At 38.3% G+C, this 17,585-nt stretch overlaps 1 protein-coding gene across 1 annotated transcript; it reads left to right on the top strand.

Moving 5' to 3' along the window:
* Positions 1 to 5,959: 5,959 nt before the first annotated feature.
* On the top strand, positions 5,960 to 6,769 carry LOC127205903 (uncharacterized protein KIAA1143 homolog). The gene is given in 2 exon segments (XM_051165215.1): positions 5,960 to 6,112; positions 6,328 to 6,769. Coding segments are annotated over 2 exon segments (501 nt in total). The 3' UTR covers positions 6,676 to 6,769.
* The last annotated feature ends 10,816 nt before the right edge of the window (positions 6,770 to 17,585 follow it).

Here is a 17,585-nt window from a genome sequence, read left to right as displayed (position 1 = left end):
GAGGTGTGCTGCTTTGATAACTACATGATTAGGAATGATAAAATGTTGTTTACACTAAATGGAAACTAATTAATTCAAACTAAAGATACAAATTATAATTGTAGATTGGATAAACAAAAAGTTTTGGGTAGAGTATTCCAATACTGCTGTTTTAAATTGCAAAAGCACAATACTAACAGAGAGAAAAATAAACAACAGTGGCTTTTATTGTCATTTGATTCATCCCTTTTTAATATTTAAAGTTGTGGCAGATTGACTCTATCTCATGTGTTTATTATGACTTGTATTTTAATGCAAAAAAAACAAAAAACAAAAAAACACCCTAGAAGGCAGAACAGTAGCCTTAAGGAAGAGCTCATCCAAGAGACCATGAAACACCTATCTTAAATATAATTACAAGTTCAAGTTCAGACCCTCATCACGTTCACCTTAGCAGAAGTAACTGTTGTCCTCTGCATTTTTATTTTACATCATGATTATACTTGCCCCTCCCTCCTCATCTCTCCTCCCCCTGCCTCCATAAACAACTCCTTCATTTATCTTCAGAAATAAGCCTGCCTCAGTAGATATCACCCAGCCATGAAATGTCAAGTTGCAATAAGACTGGTCACCGCCTCTTCTATTAAGGCTAGATGAGGCAAGCCAGGAGGGCAAAAAGGCCTCAAAATAGAGGGACCTGGACGGGTCAGGAGCTCCACAGGGAGGCCAATAAAGTCAACAAATCTGGGCGGAGAAAGGGGGTGCTGCAGAGACTGATGCACCAGCCAAGACCTTGCATGGAGTGGACCTAGACCCTCTGCTCAGATGTAGTATATAGGCAGCACAGTCTCTCTGTGGGTCCCATAATTTGAGGGTAAGGTCTACTTCTGACATGGACTCTGGCCCCCACATGGTGATCACTTCCCCCTGGTGGGGCGGCCTTGCTACACCACACAGGAAGAGGATGCAGGCAGTCCAGATGAGACTCCATAGGCTGAGGTCAGGTGTTAGGGGAGGAGGGCTCCCCTTTCTGAGGACTAGGGAGGGAGAGGGTGGACTCAAGAGGTGATAAGGGAGGGTGCTAGAATCAGGATGTGAAGTGAACAAACTAAAAATAAAAATTTTTAAAAAGAGTCTCACAAGAAGACAGTTATATGGAGAGCACAGACTGACTTATATAAGAACTCTAGTGCCACATATTTGACCACCTCCCCTTGGTGGGGAGGCCTGGTGGCACTCAAAGAAAGAATAAGCAGGCTACCAAGATGAGACTTGATAGCCTATGACCATATAGTGGGGGAGGAGGTCCCCCTCAGTCATAGACCTAGGTGAGGGGAATACAGTGAAAGTGGGAGGGAGGAATGGGAGAATATAAGTGGTGGGATAACAATTGAGTTGTAATCTGAATAAATTAATAAAATTTTTTAAAAATTAAAAAAAAGAAGACCAATATAAACCACTGTAACATGTGCAGAAGGCCTAGGCCAGGCCCGTGCAGACTCCGTGGTTGGTGGTTAAGTCTTCTTGTGGCCCTATGAGCCCAGGATAGTTGGTTCTGCGGGTTTTCTTATGGTATACTTGACCCCATGGCTCCTATAATACTTCCTCTTTTCTTTTGTGGGATTCCTCAAGCTCTACCTAATTTCCTTCAGTTGCTGTGTGAAGCCATTCTGATGAAAATTGGGCTAGAGGCAAATCTATGAGTATAGGAGAATATCATTAGCAATCATTTCATTGACTTTTTTTCATGCATCTTTGGTCCTATTGTGGGTATCTTGGCTATGCAGCTGCAGTCTCTGATTCCTGTCCCTCTGGGCAGTGTCAGGGGTGTGCTCCCTCTCATAGCATGGATCTTAAGATGGACCAGTCATTGGTTGGACACTCACACAATTTCTGTGCCACTTTTATCCCAGCATATATTGTAGGAAGGCCAAACTGTAGGTTGAAGGTGTTGTGGCTGGGTTGGTGTCCCAATCCCTTTACTGGAAGGTCTTGCCTGGTTACAGGAGGTGGCCAGTTCAGGATCCATATCCTCCATTGCTATATGTCTTGCTTTTAGTAGCTGAACAATACTCCATTGGGTAAATGTACCACATGTTTTGTCCATTCTTTAGTTGAGGGGCATCTAGGTTGTTTGCAGTTCTGGCTATTGCGAATAAAGCTGCTATAAACATAGTTGGACAAATGTCCTTGTGAAGTCCCTATGCATGATGCCACTGTATCTGTGAGTTCATGTGTGCTGCCATGTCTGGGAGACAGTTTGGCATAATCTATCCCCTCTGACTCTTACAATCTTTCTGCATCCTCTTTCACATTGATAAACCCTGTGTACAAGAGAGGTTTGATAAAAGCATCCCAATTAGAACTGAGTGTTCCAAAGTCTCTCACTCCCTGTACAGTGTCCAGTTGAGTCTCTATTAGCCCTATCTACTACAGGAGAAAGCTTCTCTGAAGATTGCTGAACAAAACACTGAAGACGTATCATAGCTTTTTGTATTTTTCTCTTGATTATAACCTTTATCCTACTGTCTATTAGGGAAAACAATTATAGATTCTTTTACCCCCAAATTTCTCATTTCTTCTCTGTACCTTGTCTCATAGTAGTGCTATGTATCCATGTGTGCACCTGAAGAGCACACACAAAAACCACTCTTTCATATAGTTAAAAGTTCCAAGTGAAATTTAATACATTTTTTTGTGTCACAGATGGGGTGTTTATTATGAATACATAAATATTTGTTATCAGGTTTACATGTCCTCCTCTACATCCCCCTACATAACAAGGAGGAAGATTCACCAGTAAACTCACCTATGCTAGGAAACGGGAGGGAGAGAGAGAGAGAGAGAGAGAGAGAGAGAGAGAGAGAGAGAGAGAGAGAGAGAGAGAGAGAGAGAGGAATCAGAACACACTGCTTTTCTAAGGACGCCTGGTTTTATGTGATGTCTCTTGAACCTCCGTCATGTTACAGGAACAGCATACCATTGAATGAGAGTACTGGCATACTGTTAAAGGACTGAGAGCCTGTGTGAGAAATCAGAATTAGAAAGATAACAGGCCAGTCTCCGTCTGATACCAGTTGATTTTGGCCCGACAGATGCAGCTTTGCTTTAATAGGTGCACGAAAGAAGTAGCATGATGCAACCCCATGTTAATTAACTAGTAATCACTTTTTTACATTTTAACTATTTTTTATTATAACAAAGAAAGCTGTTAGCAATAACTACAAAAATAATGATTTTGAAAATGAGTTTATCTAAACGCACTAGCAAAGACTATGATAGTAGAACAATAAAGGAGACCTTCTCTCCAGAAAACTTGAAATGTAAAATTCACATATATTAAAATCAAATGTCAAGAGAAAAATATGCCACAATGATGCAATAAAATTTTATTATGATGATGATTACTTTTTCAAAATATTGTCTTTCCTATTCCTTGCCTTAGACAAACAATAACTTTGAAAAGCAAAATATATTCTTCAGTATTGTTTCTGTTTTCTCCAAAATGTTCTGCCTATACAACCCATCTCTTATGTGTGGTTCTTGGAATGGCTATCATGCTGTAAGTAATAGAAGGCTGCCGGGCTCTTGAAATATTCTTTAACAGATACTTAGGACAGTTTCAGCGTTCAATTTTTTCAAACTAATGGTAGAAAGACTTTATTTGAATGATAGTAGTTCTTCGTTTGATTTTCCTTAACTACGTCTAAAATATTGCTATACATGACCAGTATTTCATTCAACAGTTACATGGGTAGGCATGCAGAGCATCTCCTTCTCTAAAAATTCATTTTAAGAAGAATTGTGGGGCCAACAAAATGGCTCAGCAAGTAAAAGGCTTGCTGTCAAGCCTTCCAACCTGAGTTTGATGCCTCGGACTCACATAGTGGAGGGAGAGAGTTGTTGTCCTCATCTGTGCTATAGCAATACATGGATGCTCCACACAAACACAAAAAATTACCACCAAAAAATACTTATACAAATTACTTGATAATTCCATTATTATTCAAATATTAAATACTTTTTTTCAGGTCATTCTGTTTATTATTATTTGATCCCCTGCTCCACCCTCAGTTCCTGCTAATTACATCATCTGATTCTTTGAAACTGATGTCTATATAAACCTTGTGTGTCCTTCACTTGAATATTAAATACTTTACCTGAAAAGAGTAAAAATAATTGAAAAGATAAGCGTTCAGAGATAATGAAGGAAGCATTAAACAAACTAGCATGAACTTATAAAGTAAAATTTCAGGGGAATGAATTGTCACAGACTTCCAACTTGTACACTAGAACGTGACCTTCTCCTATGGACTTCTGAACTCTGACCAGCCGTTAAGTATTATTCACCTTTCTGCTTCAGGAAGCTAAAGTACATTGCTTTCTCTTAATTATGCCTTCCTTTTGTATTCTAGTAAATTTTATTTGCTATACAAACTTTTAAGAAAACGTGCAATCATGTAGATGATTCAGAAGCTTAGCTAAGTTTAACAGAATTCTTCTATGTACCAAAGAAAAACTTTAAATCAAACACACAAGTCAATGTGTACATTTAGATACTTATTTATGTAAATGGCTAATCAGTGTAAGATTCAAATATCCATATCAACATAGTAATAACTGAATCATATGATTGCTTATAAACTTTTAAAATATACTAAAGATATTTAGGGAGTGTAGCATATTTCTAAATGTTTATTTCATGTCATCAATCATTAATTTGGAAATATAAGAATTCTTATTGAAAGTAGATAATATTTTCTGTAAGCCAAATATTTTATTAGCTTTTGTTGCTATTGGGATGAAATTCAGAGTTTTGAAGTACAGAATTACATGAATCAGTCATCATTAGTAGATTTTTTTCGTCATACCAATGCCCAGAATTTTTTATTATCCTGTGAAGAAAGCCACTGTATTCATCAGTCACTCATTACTCCATTTCTTCTCCTTATGTAATGCTCAATATTGACCTTTGATCACCATATATTTGCTTATTCTGGCCATTTCATATATATGTATATATAAAGTTACACAGCATGCAGCCATTTTCATGGAACTTCGATGATTTATCACGTTCTCAGGTTTATCTAGGCCGGGCCATAATTCATTAGGAAAGGCACAGTAGACACATGCTGACATTGCTCTCACTTTTTTGCATCCACTGGACATGAAAGAACATGTGTGCTGCAAACACGGGGTCCAGGAACCCGTATGCGTAGCCCAGTAAGGATTACATAACACGCTTCGTGTGAGAGGGATTATACACAGCATTTTTATCACAGAAAAACACATGTCACTCACACAACAGACCATGTCCATGCTTGGGATCATTTCAACAAGCAGAGAGGACTTATGGAAGTGCTTTTCTATGTATGCTGGCCCGTGTGTTAGACACTGACACCGTCTTAACAGTTTACTGTTCTGAAGAATGCTTCATTAAGAAATAACACATTTTCTTTACATAGAAAGCCTACAAATCTATGTTTAGTCAGTACTATCATATAAACTCTGGGAGGATGTTGCCTTCCCACCACAGCTTTGGAAGCCACAGTTAAAACCTATCCCAATTGGTTTTAATGGAACAAAGGCCACAGAGAAAGTTATTTTTATCTTTATTTTTCTCGCTCTTTGATTGTATGAAAAATTCAATGAATTAGGCGGCACCGTGCGAAATCAGGCTTTGGTAGAGAAGCTTAGATCAGGGACCAAATGCTATGCTGAAAGTCAAATCTCTCGTAGTTGAAAATAGAAACAGCTGGGTCTACTGACAATAAAATCCTGTTGTGTGGGGCTTTTTTTTTCCTGGAGAAAAAAAACAATAGTTATCAGGGGGAAATTTGTGTTTTTTTCTTTTTTCATTAAATATTTCATTTTATTTTTTACATATACATTTATATTATTACACATATATACAATAAACTACCTTCAGCAAAAAGAACCATGACATGTTCCCTGTCTGGTGTTGGTCGTCAGAACCACCATGAGCAAGCAGAACCAGGTGTCCTGGTATGTGCTGCCCATCGAGCCCGCCTTCCTGTCCCGCGCCAAGGAGCGAGTCGGCTACAGGGAGGGACCCACCATAGAGACCAAGAAAATCCCACCTCAGCTCCCAGATGAAGATGACAAGGATAGAGCAAGGAGATGAACAGCCTCAGTAGCAGTTTTAAAAAAGGGAGACCTACATATTTGACCACGTCCCCTGGGTGGGGAGGCCTGGTGGCACTCAGAGGAAGAATAGCAGGCTACCAAGAAGAGACTTGATACCCTATGAGCATATACAGGGGGAGGAGGTCCCCCTCAGACACAGTCATAGGGGAGAGGAGTAAGGGGAGAATAGGAGGGAGGGAGGAACGGGAGGATACAAGGGAGGGGATAACCATTGAGATGTAATATGACTAAATTAATAATTAAAAAAAAAAGGGAGACCTAACAGCCGAAGAAGTCATGAAAATTGAAGCAGAAATAAAGGCTGCCAAAGCAGATGAAGAGCCACCTCCAGCTGATGGAAGAATCCTGTATCAAAAACCAGTCAAGCGCGCCTCCAGCAAAAACTGTTCTGGGTTAACAACAAGCTCCAAAAAGAAGAAAACTAATGAAGATGATGTAAAGAAGCAGAATTCCGTTAAAAAGAACTCACAGAAAAAAATAAGAAATAGCAGTCTCCTTTCTTTTGACAGCGATGATGAACACGAATAAGCAATGACGTTGTGGACTTGGTTTCCTTTGAAAGCAATGAGGTATTTTTCAAAGTATTAGTTTTCCTGTATCTTAAGGTAACAATTTCCACTAGTACTACAGGGTTACTACAGGAAACTTCAAAATTATTGGAACCGATTTCCTGAAATAAAACCCACCTGTCAGTGCAAAAAAACAAAACAAAACAAACAAACAAACAAAAAACCATGACGTAATCAGGGATTCTATAAATGTTACCATAACTGCTCTCACTATTCCAAGTATTCCTGCATTTCCTACTTGTTGGAAAGCAGGTGCCCGAGAGAAAGAAGCTGACTCCAAGGCTCTCACACTAAGTAAACCCAACTGCTTAAAAAGAGCTCACAGCTTGCCTTGATTCAGTCAGCCTGCAGTATAATATTTTCTACTTAGGATAGCCATCTTTGTCAACACTAGTTCTGAGGAGCAATATTGACCTTTCAAAATTCCATTAAATGAAAGAAAATCACTAGCGGCCAGAGCAACTTGCCAGCGCTGGCATGTGGGTGCTGACATAGTTCACCTTGGCAGGACGCACTCAGCCTCCTCTACAGTGCTTCTGAAGGGAAAGCTCATGGCCCTGTAGAAAATAAGAAAACAGAGTCTCTAACAGCGTAGAACGCAAACAAAATATGTCCAATAGCACAGTGACCGCACTTTCCCTATACAGTGCGATTCGCCTATTTGGTAGGTATTTTCATCCACACTGGAATTTTTTTTTCTTATAGCAGAAAAATACAAAGGTTGGTAAACGGGCTGTTTCAACAGCCTGAAGAGCCGAATCCACTCCTGAACAATACACTCATAATTGAATTGATCAAATCTCAAGCCAGACTCTTTCAAATAATGCTCTTCACTGCAAATTTCATTTCTTGTTGCCTGGGGGTCTGAGGAGTATGAGGTGAACTACACACACTATTTTATAATCAGCAGCCTTGCTTCTAACAGGTGTCGCTGGGTTCCTGAATAAAGCATTTCACAACAGCAAGGAAACATACCCTTAGAACTGCAAAGAACAAATGGAAGTCTTGTTAAATAATTCACTGCTCTAAATACTGGCCCAGGAAACCCTTCAATCATTGCTTATTTGTTTGCTTCAGTGTAAGTTGTCTGAGATTTTACCCATTTTGGAGTGAAAACACACCCTTGGAGAGCAGACAGCCTCTGCCATTAAGGTGGAGTGAGATTTGCAGTTCACATGTGCTGGTGTGGAGCTTTGCATCCTGCAACAGAATGCATGCGTAGGGCATAGCCGGAAGCATGGTTTGCAGCTGCCATGCTGATATTGGCTGTACCATATATCCATCCACTCCGTCAGTCACCAAGAAATTCCTCAGCAAAGCTTCACTGCTGTATCTAAATATAGCATTTACAATATATATCTTTAGGGCAAAAAAAAAAGAAAAATGCATGTACTGTGGCTCAAGTGGTCCAAGTTAGTTCAAGTAGCCTGAAGTAGGGACACACTGGATCATCAAAATTTGCAATAGTCCATTACCTTTGTTCATTTGGAAATACTGTATTTCTTTTCCCTCTTTCCTAGCAGTGTATGAACTCATGTCCATCCTTGGAAAAGTTTGTTTAATGCATGCTAAAGCACAGAGTTACTAAAGGAATCAATGTGACACAATCATACTCCCTGTAGCAGGGTTAACATGGAGTGGATTAGTGGCCCAAGACAAAGCGCCCCGGAACTTACTCATCTTGTGCTCATGTGAATCTTATTTCACTGTGATTTTTGCTTTGATTCCAAGATAAATAGATCTATTACACCCCTACAAAACTTCATATAATGGAAACCATTTACCTACTGCAAATAAATACTGTCTTTTTACTTATAAATTATAGGGTATAGACAAGTGAGAATAATTATGGGATGCATATTATGGCAATGTTTGAGTATTCTGTATCCTCGAGGAATTTGTGAAGTAGCTATTAACTGATCTAATCACCCCTTCAAATGGTTTTGGCTTTAGTTTTACCTTTTAAAAAATTAAAGGATTTTTTTTTCTGTTTTCAGATGTATGACAGGAAGATGATTGACACACTTTCTTGTGAGTGAAAGCTTCACTTCATTATTAATTACTTACTTTATAATTTCATGTAATCCAACAATCAATCATATATATGTGTGTGTGTGTGTGTGTGTGTGTATGTGTCTTCCCATAAGTCAGTATGGTAATTAATTTTCTGTAATGTTGTTCATGTGTTTCCAGTCAAATTGTTGCTATCAAAGGTTTTCTAGAGTGTTCTGGTTTCATTTCTATTTCTGTGATAAAATACCATGACAAAACACAACTTGAGGAACAAAGGGATTTATCTGAGTTTACAGGTCCAGAAATGAGTCCATTATTGTGGCAAGGTCAAGACAGGAACTTCAAACAACCCATCATCTCAGACGCAGGGCAGAAAGGATTGGGTGAACGCATGACCGCTTGCTTGTTCATGCTCAGTCCAACTTCCATTTTATACAGTTCAGTATCCATGCCTAGCAATGCCTCACACACAGTGTGTTTGATATTTCTATAGCAATTAGCTTAGAAAAACAACCCTCCAGACATGTCCAGGGTCCAACTAAAATGGACAGTCTCTCACTGAGATATTTTTTCAGGAGATTGTAGGTCAGTTTGAATTAATAATTAAAGTTAAAACCACATAGTTATTGCTTTTTGTAATAACCGTGCAATAAAGCTTGAATCATTAACTAAAAACAAAAAAATTAGATTTTTGTATACCATAATTTGAAGAACATGGAACTTCAGTATTGAAGTATACTGACAGGCACACATTCTGGACCCGACGTACACAATTTTGCCCCAAAGAATTCATTCCTATTTCCTCTACTTAGATGAGTTTTTCTATTTCTCATTGGAAATGTAAATAATTCTGGAATTGATAAAAGAAATTAAACCATTTCAGAACAAAGGTGAAACACTTAGGTCAATTTCCTTCCAAAAGAAAGGGCAGGTGGAGTGTGGGAACCTGGGCTGTGGTGATTGAATATTTAAAGAGAGAGAGAAAAAGAAGAGGTGATGCCCTAAAGCACCCCGAGTCACTCGGCAGTGTTTCTGGTACCCGTGTGATCCCCGTCACCCATTATATATAAATGCGGGTTACCACAGGGATCCAGTGAGAGTCCTCTGATCAGGACTCAAAAGTTGTTTTAAAAACCACATAGGGAAACTTGCTTTCAGTCATATGGTTGCTTTTATCTTTTCAGAATTCCTTATACTGGTCCTACCCCAGTAAGTGGAGGTTTAACAGCCTCTGTACCTTATCAGGGTGGAACTGAACGCAGTCACGCTCTGTATGGCACTTCCGCATTTCAGTGACTATTCAAACATTGGGTAGTCATGCTAAAGGGCCCTTAAATAAGCCAGCTTGGCAACCCAAGAAAGGTTCTTGGACATTTGTCAAAATACAGTTTCCTTGAACTATGAACATGAGAGTCAGCAAATGTCCCTAGGATTCCGAGTGACTCTAAGGCTGAGGGCACTCCATATTGAGGAAATAAATTATATCATTCACAGAGCAGGGTAGAATAATGTAAAACGTAATTTTTTTAACATAAAACATCTGACCCTGTGTACAATTTCTGTGAACTAAAAGACTTGCTTATTTGACCAATTTAGACAACGATCTCTTGGAGTATCACTGTTCATCTGTTAAAACAGGGATTATAGTAAAACAAATTAGTAAAAGTATCATTTACAAGATGTAATTAGACACCAAGATACAAACTTACATGAGGCTGACTTATATAGGATACTTATATGTAATTTAATCCATTACATAAATTTATATTTGTAAAGCAGTATAATTATTTTTCAGTTTATTACATATTTACCATGCATATGTGTACATGCATATATTATATATAACCTAAGTATTATTTAATATAATTGTTATTACTTATTAGAGATGATAACTTTATTTTACCATTAGTATCTATATTAAAATACATTAAGTATGGGAAACCATGTACATCTAGTGCTATTAAATGTTATTTTAATCTTTCTTCTTCTATAATTTTCATCTCAGAGTCAAACACCCTTTTCTTTTACATAGCATTCCATGTAAATTTTCTTGTGACTAAGTGATTTAAAATAAAATACCACTTACTATTTTGTCTGGTTTCATATATTCTAATGGGCATAAGTTGTTCAGTATTATTTTGAAACGTACATTTAAAAAGTTCTTTGACTACCAGTGAGATCATTACACTTCAGTGTGTTATCACTCATTGTTTAAGACTTGTTTAGCCGTCCTGAGTGTGGGTGACATTCTTTTCCCCGGTAGCTAATCAACCTTCATCTCTAGAGCATTCCTATAGAACACAGATGTATAGAGAGTGAGCCTATGAGAAGAGCTAAAGTAATGCCCACGGATGACAGAAAATAGCTGCCAGGACTTCCAAGAATTAGAAAGATCCTGGCGACCGTTGCCACTGGCAGCAAATCCTCCTTGTTGCGTCTGTGCATTTGTAAAGTCACGGGCACAGCAAAAATGTGTAAAATAAAGGAAAAAACGAGCTTCCTTTCAGCACAATGCTAAGTATCCGGTTTGATAACTTCTTATCCCTTAATTGTTCCCATTCTATTTCCTTTTGCTGGATTATATACACATTCTAAATTTCCAATAGTCATCAAGCACGGCTAAATTATCCTTTCCACTTAAAGGGCTTATCCATTAGTCACTGGTGCCTAAAATACCTAATTAGCAAGAAAGAAATTGCAGATGGGGGAAGACTCAGTAGAATTTGTTATGCTGAAAATCCTGCTTGCTGAAAAGATCTGGATGGTGCATGTGGCGTTGGAGAAATTTAAAACGCTTCTGGCCAGAATACATGAAATTTAAAACTCACGAGTATATAAGCCATCTTTGAAGGAAATCCCGAATTATCTAAAGCTGATAAATAAGAATCCTATGATTTTTGTCTTAGGCTTGGTATTTACAATTTTCTCTTTCATCTGACATTTCTTTTTTTTTAATTAATTTATTCTTGTTATATCTCAATGGTTATCCCATCTCTTGTGTCCTCCCATTCCTCCCTCCCTTTCTTTAAAACCCTTTTCTTAAAAGTTTAACATCCATTCAACTATGCTAAAACATTTGCCTTCGTACACATAACAGTAAGTTTTCTATTTTATATATCTATATGTTACATAACATTAAAAACATTTTCAGCCTGGTGTAGTGGTACATGCCTTTAATCCCAGCACCCAGGAGGCAGAGGCAGGTGGATAGCTGTGAGTTCGAGGCTAGCCTGGTCTCCAAAGCAGGTACAGGACAGCCAAATCTATGCAGAGAAACTGTCTTGAAAAAAAAAAAAAAAAAACCAAAAAGAAAAAAGAACATTTTCATCAAATGTAACTAAATTTGTTTCTTTTACAAATGAGACTTTTCATATTTGACTCTAATATTTATTTTAGTCAATTAAATATAACACCGTAACTTCATGTTATTTAGCCATAACTCTTATTTAGTTCAGCAGTGAATTGTGGGTGGGCTCTTTTCTTTAGCTATATATCTTATCTTTATCCATACATTGGGAGGTTGCAGGTCTTTTCATGTTAATGGCTGTTAACATGGTCTTTTTCCTAATGATAGACTGTTCCATCAGGGAACTGTGGAATCCTAAGTTATATTCTGAAACATGCCCTGAGTATATTGTAACCGTTAGGTGACCCACAGATTTAACCTGCATTCTACCACACAGAGAGAGAGCTCATGTCTTGGGTTTGTCTTCTGCTATCCATCTTCTAAGGGGAATGCTGTCTGGACACTCTGCTTTAATCACTCTGTACCTAATCTCTCCTGCTTTTATGGTTTGCTTCCTCAGATGGATTTTCTGTGGCCTCTGTCCTTCTGTTAATCCTCAGACAGATCTCTGCAAGCCAACAGCTCCTTACTAACTCCTCTTGGACTTCTTATGAACAGTGCATTCTGATATGTCCCCATGTAACTGCCAGGCTGAAGACATCAGACGCTGGGTTTTATCTGGGATTATAGGAAATTTCAACAGACCATAGTCTCTGTCCTTTGGTATGTCTCCAACCGTGTTCACTAGACCATCATGTCACCTTTTACTTTGTGATCTATTTTGGTGAAGACACAAAGAGAGTGTGGCTTCTATGGTCCAAAACACCAGCAAGGAGGTAAGAACCCAAATTACTCGCCAACACTGGAGGAGCTGGTAACATGAGATCAAGACCACTTTCTATCCTTCTTAGGAGGAAGAATGAAAGAGAGGAGGCTGTCTTTATGATGCTTTATTTCTACAGTGAATTCCCCCCACAGTACTGTTGGAAAACTGGAAAGGTTCTAAGAGTGGGTGTTTAAACTTTTTCCAATGGATGTCAAAAAACATCTTTCATGCTTGCAATGTGGCCATGTTTGTATTCTTTCCTTGGCAGCTTCCAGTTGCTATGGAAGCTGTGGTGCTAAAGTAAACAAGTAGTTAGCTACGAGCTGCATCTACCTCTTGTAGATTACAACAGCTATCCTCAAATTATGCTCAGAATTCCCAATACCAGAAAAATTCTCACATCTGGGTCAGTTAGGCCTCACTTTATTACTCACTTTATTACTGTGTTTCCCAGTAATGTCACCATAGCTAATGTAAGTGCTTGTATAAGTATGTATTAATAACCTACCATGATTATAGATATCCATGGGATTTGAAAAAACAAAGGGTCTACTTGGAAAAGATGCTGGGGATGCCAGATTTGTCTTCTTATAAATTCTATTCTTTGATCTCAGCTGGCACTTCTTGCTACCATCAAGATACCAGTACCATTGAATAAACAGGATAATTCTCATATGAAACAGAATTACCTTTATCTTTCAGAAAGGTCTTGATGTGCATAAAACAGTTGGAGGAAAGAATTTGATTAATTATCTTACAAATTAAAATTTTTCTGAACATCCCTGGTCCCTCTTTCCTGATTTTCTTCCTTCCCTCCTTCCTCCTTTCCTTTATTTTTCCCTTTCTTTCTCTTTCTTTACTTCTCCATTCTCCTTCCTACTTTACCATTCTTTCATTCTCATTGTCTATAAATTAAGTTCATGATTTGTAGAAAACCCAGTGTGAGAAATATAAGACACTCTTCTGCAGTCTTCTTTTCTTGGCACACAGTTCCTAGAGCAGAGAAAGAAGTTTCATAGTAAAAGAACTTTTGAAGTTTTTCTCCTAAGATGCTTAACTGAATGATAAATTCCAAGTAAAACCTAGGGGGAAAACATATCTGGTTTATCTCACACTTCTATCAGTACTTATGAGCTTTACCTTGGTAAACTCTAAAAAATATATGCTCCACTTATGACATTCAGAGTTTACTAATTATGCTGATCTTTCTTATTTGAATTATATGATCTAACACAGTGAATGGTAAGTAAGATCCAGCATAAAAATCACGACCAAATACCCAACATTAGCATTCTGTGATGAGATTAGAGCACAGAACATATGATATTACTTTATACTATAAGAGGATATGCAGAATAAGGTATGAAGGGATAGATTAACATCACACAATTGTGTGTGCATGTAAACATGCATGCTAGCATGCACAGAGGCACATGCATACAAAACAATGCACTGGAGAAAAGTAGTACAAAGGAGAAACATTAGGTAACAAATAGAGATTAGGTGGTAGCTTAAAAAGCAAAAGAATGTATAAAAGTTAGAGGAGAAATTCAAGAGAAAAGGCAAAGGTCATTACATTCCAGTAAATATGGATAATAACATGAAACAAAAACATATAGAAAATTCTGTTGAGAGGGTGCAGAAAAGGAAATGCCTGCACGTAACTGATGAGAATTTCCATTGGTATAAAAATTATGGAAAACAGTATGGAGGTGCCTCAAAAAATAACACTAGAATTACTGTATGTTTCGCTAATGATGGCCCTAATATACCCAAAGTAATGAAATCATTAGTCAAAAAGTCAAACTTATTGTAGTGCTATTTTCAGCACACAAGAAATTGACATGAGCCCAGCAGGTTGGCTTATATCTGTCACCAGCAGACTCAAGAGACTGATAATTTAGGAATACATTCAAGGCTAGCCTTAGCTAACATGAGTGGATAACAAATTAAAGGAAGGAAGGAAGAAAGAAATGAAGAAAAAGAAAAAAAAGAAAGAAAAGAATGAAAAGAAAGAAAGAAATCCAATACGAATGCCCATCAATTGATGAGTAGATGAGAGTTGTTTGGTGACCACCACGTATGTCACTATGGCACCTTAGAGGCATCATGCCGTGCTGGTTGCTGTTGTGGTTCATAGGTGCATGACTGTTGGTTTCCTTCCTAGTTAGAAGTTTGACTGGAGCCTTTTGATACCATGACGCCTAGCACTCAAGGGAGAAGCTTTCAGGTCAGGACGTAAGACCTGCTGAACAAGAGGGAAATCATGCCTGGTACGGAGAACCTAGGCAGCTACTCAGAGCTGGTGAAATGATGGTTCCCAGAGCAGAATGTTTAACTGACATTTGACTAAAGCAAAATAATCCCTAACTACATTCATAATAATTGTTCTTATACACAGAAAAAAAAATGTAGTCCTCAATCTCATCAAGAAAACTTGTTTTTATAACAGACATAGATAATTATAAAAAAAACAACAATTAATCAAAGTACAGAGTATTGGTTACCCAATACCAAATAGGTATCCCTAGAACCATACAAGTAACATTATATAGAGTGAGAAAGTCATATTCATGTATTATTAATTTATGAACATAACTATATAATTAATATATAATAATATATATTTAAAATATATACATATAATGTATTTATATATTTCTAAATATGTACACACACAAACACACAGTCACAAACATATATTTAAAGAAAAAGAGGCCATGAATTTGAAACATAAATTTGAAAAAGAGCAAGTAGGATACTTGGAGAAAAGAAAGAGAAGAGGCAAATTATGTGAATATATTAAAATATCAAAAATGTCTGTGGGGAGCCACGCTAAATGTTAGAAATCCCGTGCTTAGGCTGCATGCTGTGACCTTCTCTGGATTATCCCCCCAAAGAAATAGGGAAGTTCCTACTGGGAACCACCCAGAGGACTAAGGAGGTTCCTACAGGGAGCTATTCAGGTGATTATATTCTTGTCTGGGAGCTCAGGAAAGCAGGATTAGAATAGATCCTGTTGACCTTGCTATATATAGTTTTACTTCTCCACATTCAAGTAAGTCTTGATTAGAAATTTCCAGACTTGACTCAGTATTTCTCACGTCTCTGTACCCCACTTTCAATCCCTACTCCATCTTTCAGGTGAACCCCCCCCCGTTCGGTTCGATCTGTCCTATGGTCCAGGACACATCAAATATCTTTAAAAATTAAAAATAAATACATTCATAGAAAGAGACACATATATCGACACAAAACATGTTTAATGGAATATAATTCAGTCACAAAAGCAGAATAAATTCTTATTGTTTTGAATAATATGGATAGGAATGGAGTTATTATGCTAGTTTTAACAATTTAGGCACAGGAAGACTAGGACAACACAATCCCACTCAAATGTGGAGTATAAAAAGTTGACCTCATAGAAGAACAAAACGGTGACTGTTGGTTGTTAGCAGGAGTTGGGAGCGGAGTGGGGTGGGGGGGGGTGGGGGGAAGGTGCAGTGAAGTTGACTAATGGCAGCTGAGCTATGTTTAGAAGAGATTAAGAACTGTGTCCTTCTGACCAGTAGAATTAAGGATTTTTTAATATTTCCTTCAGAAAGATAGATAGGAAACATTTCAGGAGACAGGTTTAATCACAGTTAAACACAATAGAAGGCATATGTGTTGAAGTATTTTATAGTATATCATAAGCATGGTTTTGTTCTGCAGCTAAAATATAATGTAATAGTTAATCATTTTAGATACAAGATCTTTTAAGAAAAAGAACAAGAGCTAAGAAGGAAAAAAAAAAGGTAAAAGCAGACAGAAAACAAAATAGATGCTGGAAAATGAAGGAGTGTTGTCTTGTTGTTTCTTCTAAGATAGAACTGTCCATCCACGGGGAAGCTGCCTAAGAAGCAGTGTGCTAAAGGAAGGAGCAACGATAGGATGTCCTAAGAAGGGAAACACTCCACCCTGTCAGAAACCCCAATTAACCCTAAAGAATAAATAACTCAAAGGGTTCAGGACATCCCCCAAACTGACTGATGTTTTAGGCCTTTCCCCCCCTAAGCATGTAAATAGAGAGGATTTCTCGGGGATACTTTCAGAGAAGTCAAGCAACCTCAAAGAGACTGGCCAGGTGAGCTGCCCAGAAGACGCTCATCTAAGCTGAGGTGCACAGAAGTGGCTCTCACCGAGCAAATAACCTAGAAGAAGCCGAGACCAGCCATCCTGTCTGGGAGAAGGAGAAGCCAGTTGAACAGCATGGAAGAGGCTCAGACAAAGGAGCAACCTTGGCAGGCGCTCTCTCACACTTTGAACGGCCTGCAGGATTCCAGGCTAATGCGGGATCACTCGAGCGTGAGTGGGCGTCTGGTGATGCAGCTGTGCTTCGGTCATTTCCGGTCCTATGAGTTACCCTCACTCATATGCCTGTAAGTAGCCCCAATAACACTAAATAGCTCACTATACTGCCTGGCTTTGTGTGCCATCTTGACGAGTCATCGGAGAGGGAGGAGCCTTAGTTGAGGAAAATACCTTCATGAGAGCCAGCTGTAAGAAGTTTTCTCAATTACTGATTAAAGGGAGGATGCCCCAGCCCACAGTGGGTGGAGCCATCCCTGGGCTGGTAGTTCCGGATTCTATAAGAAAGCAGGCTGAGCAAGCCATGAAGAGAAAGCTAGTAAGCAGCACCCCTTTATGGCGCCTGCATCAGCTCCTGTCTCCAGGTTGGTGCCTTGTTTGAGTTTCTGTCTTG

Source organism: Acomys russatus, chromosome 22, assembly GCF_903995435.1.
Source record: "Acomys russatus chromosome 22, mAcoRus1.1, whole genome shotgun sequence".
NCBI lineage: Eukaryota > Metazoa > Chordata > Mammalia > Rodentia > Muridae > Acomys > Acomys russatus.
This window is presented reverse-complemented; position numbering and strand designations above follow the sequence as displayed.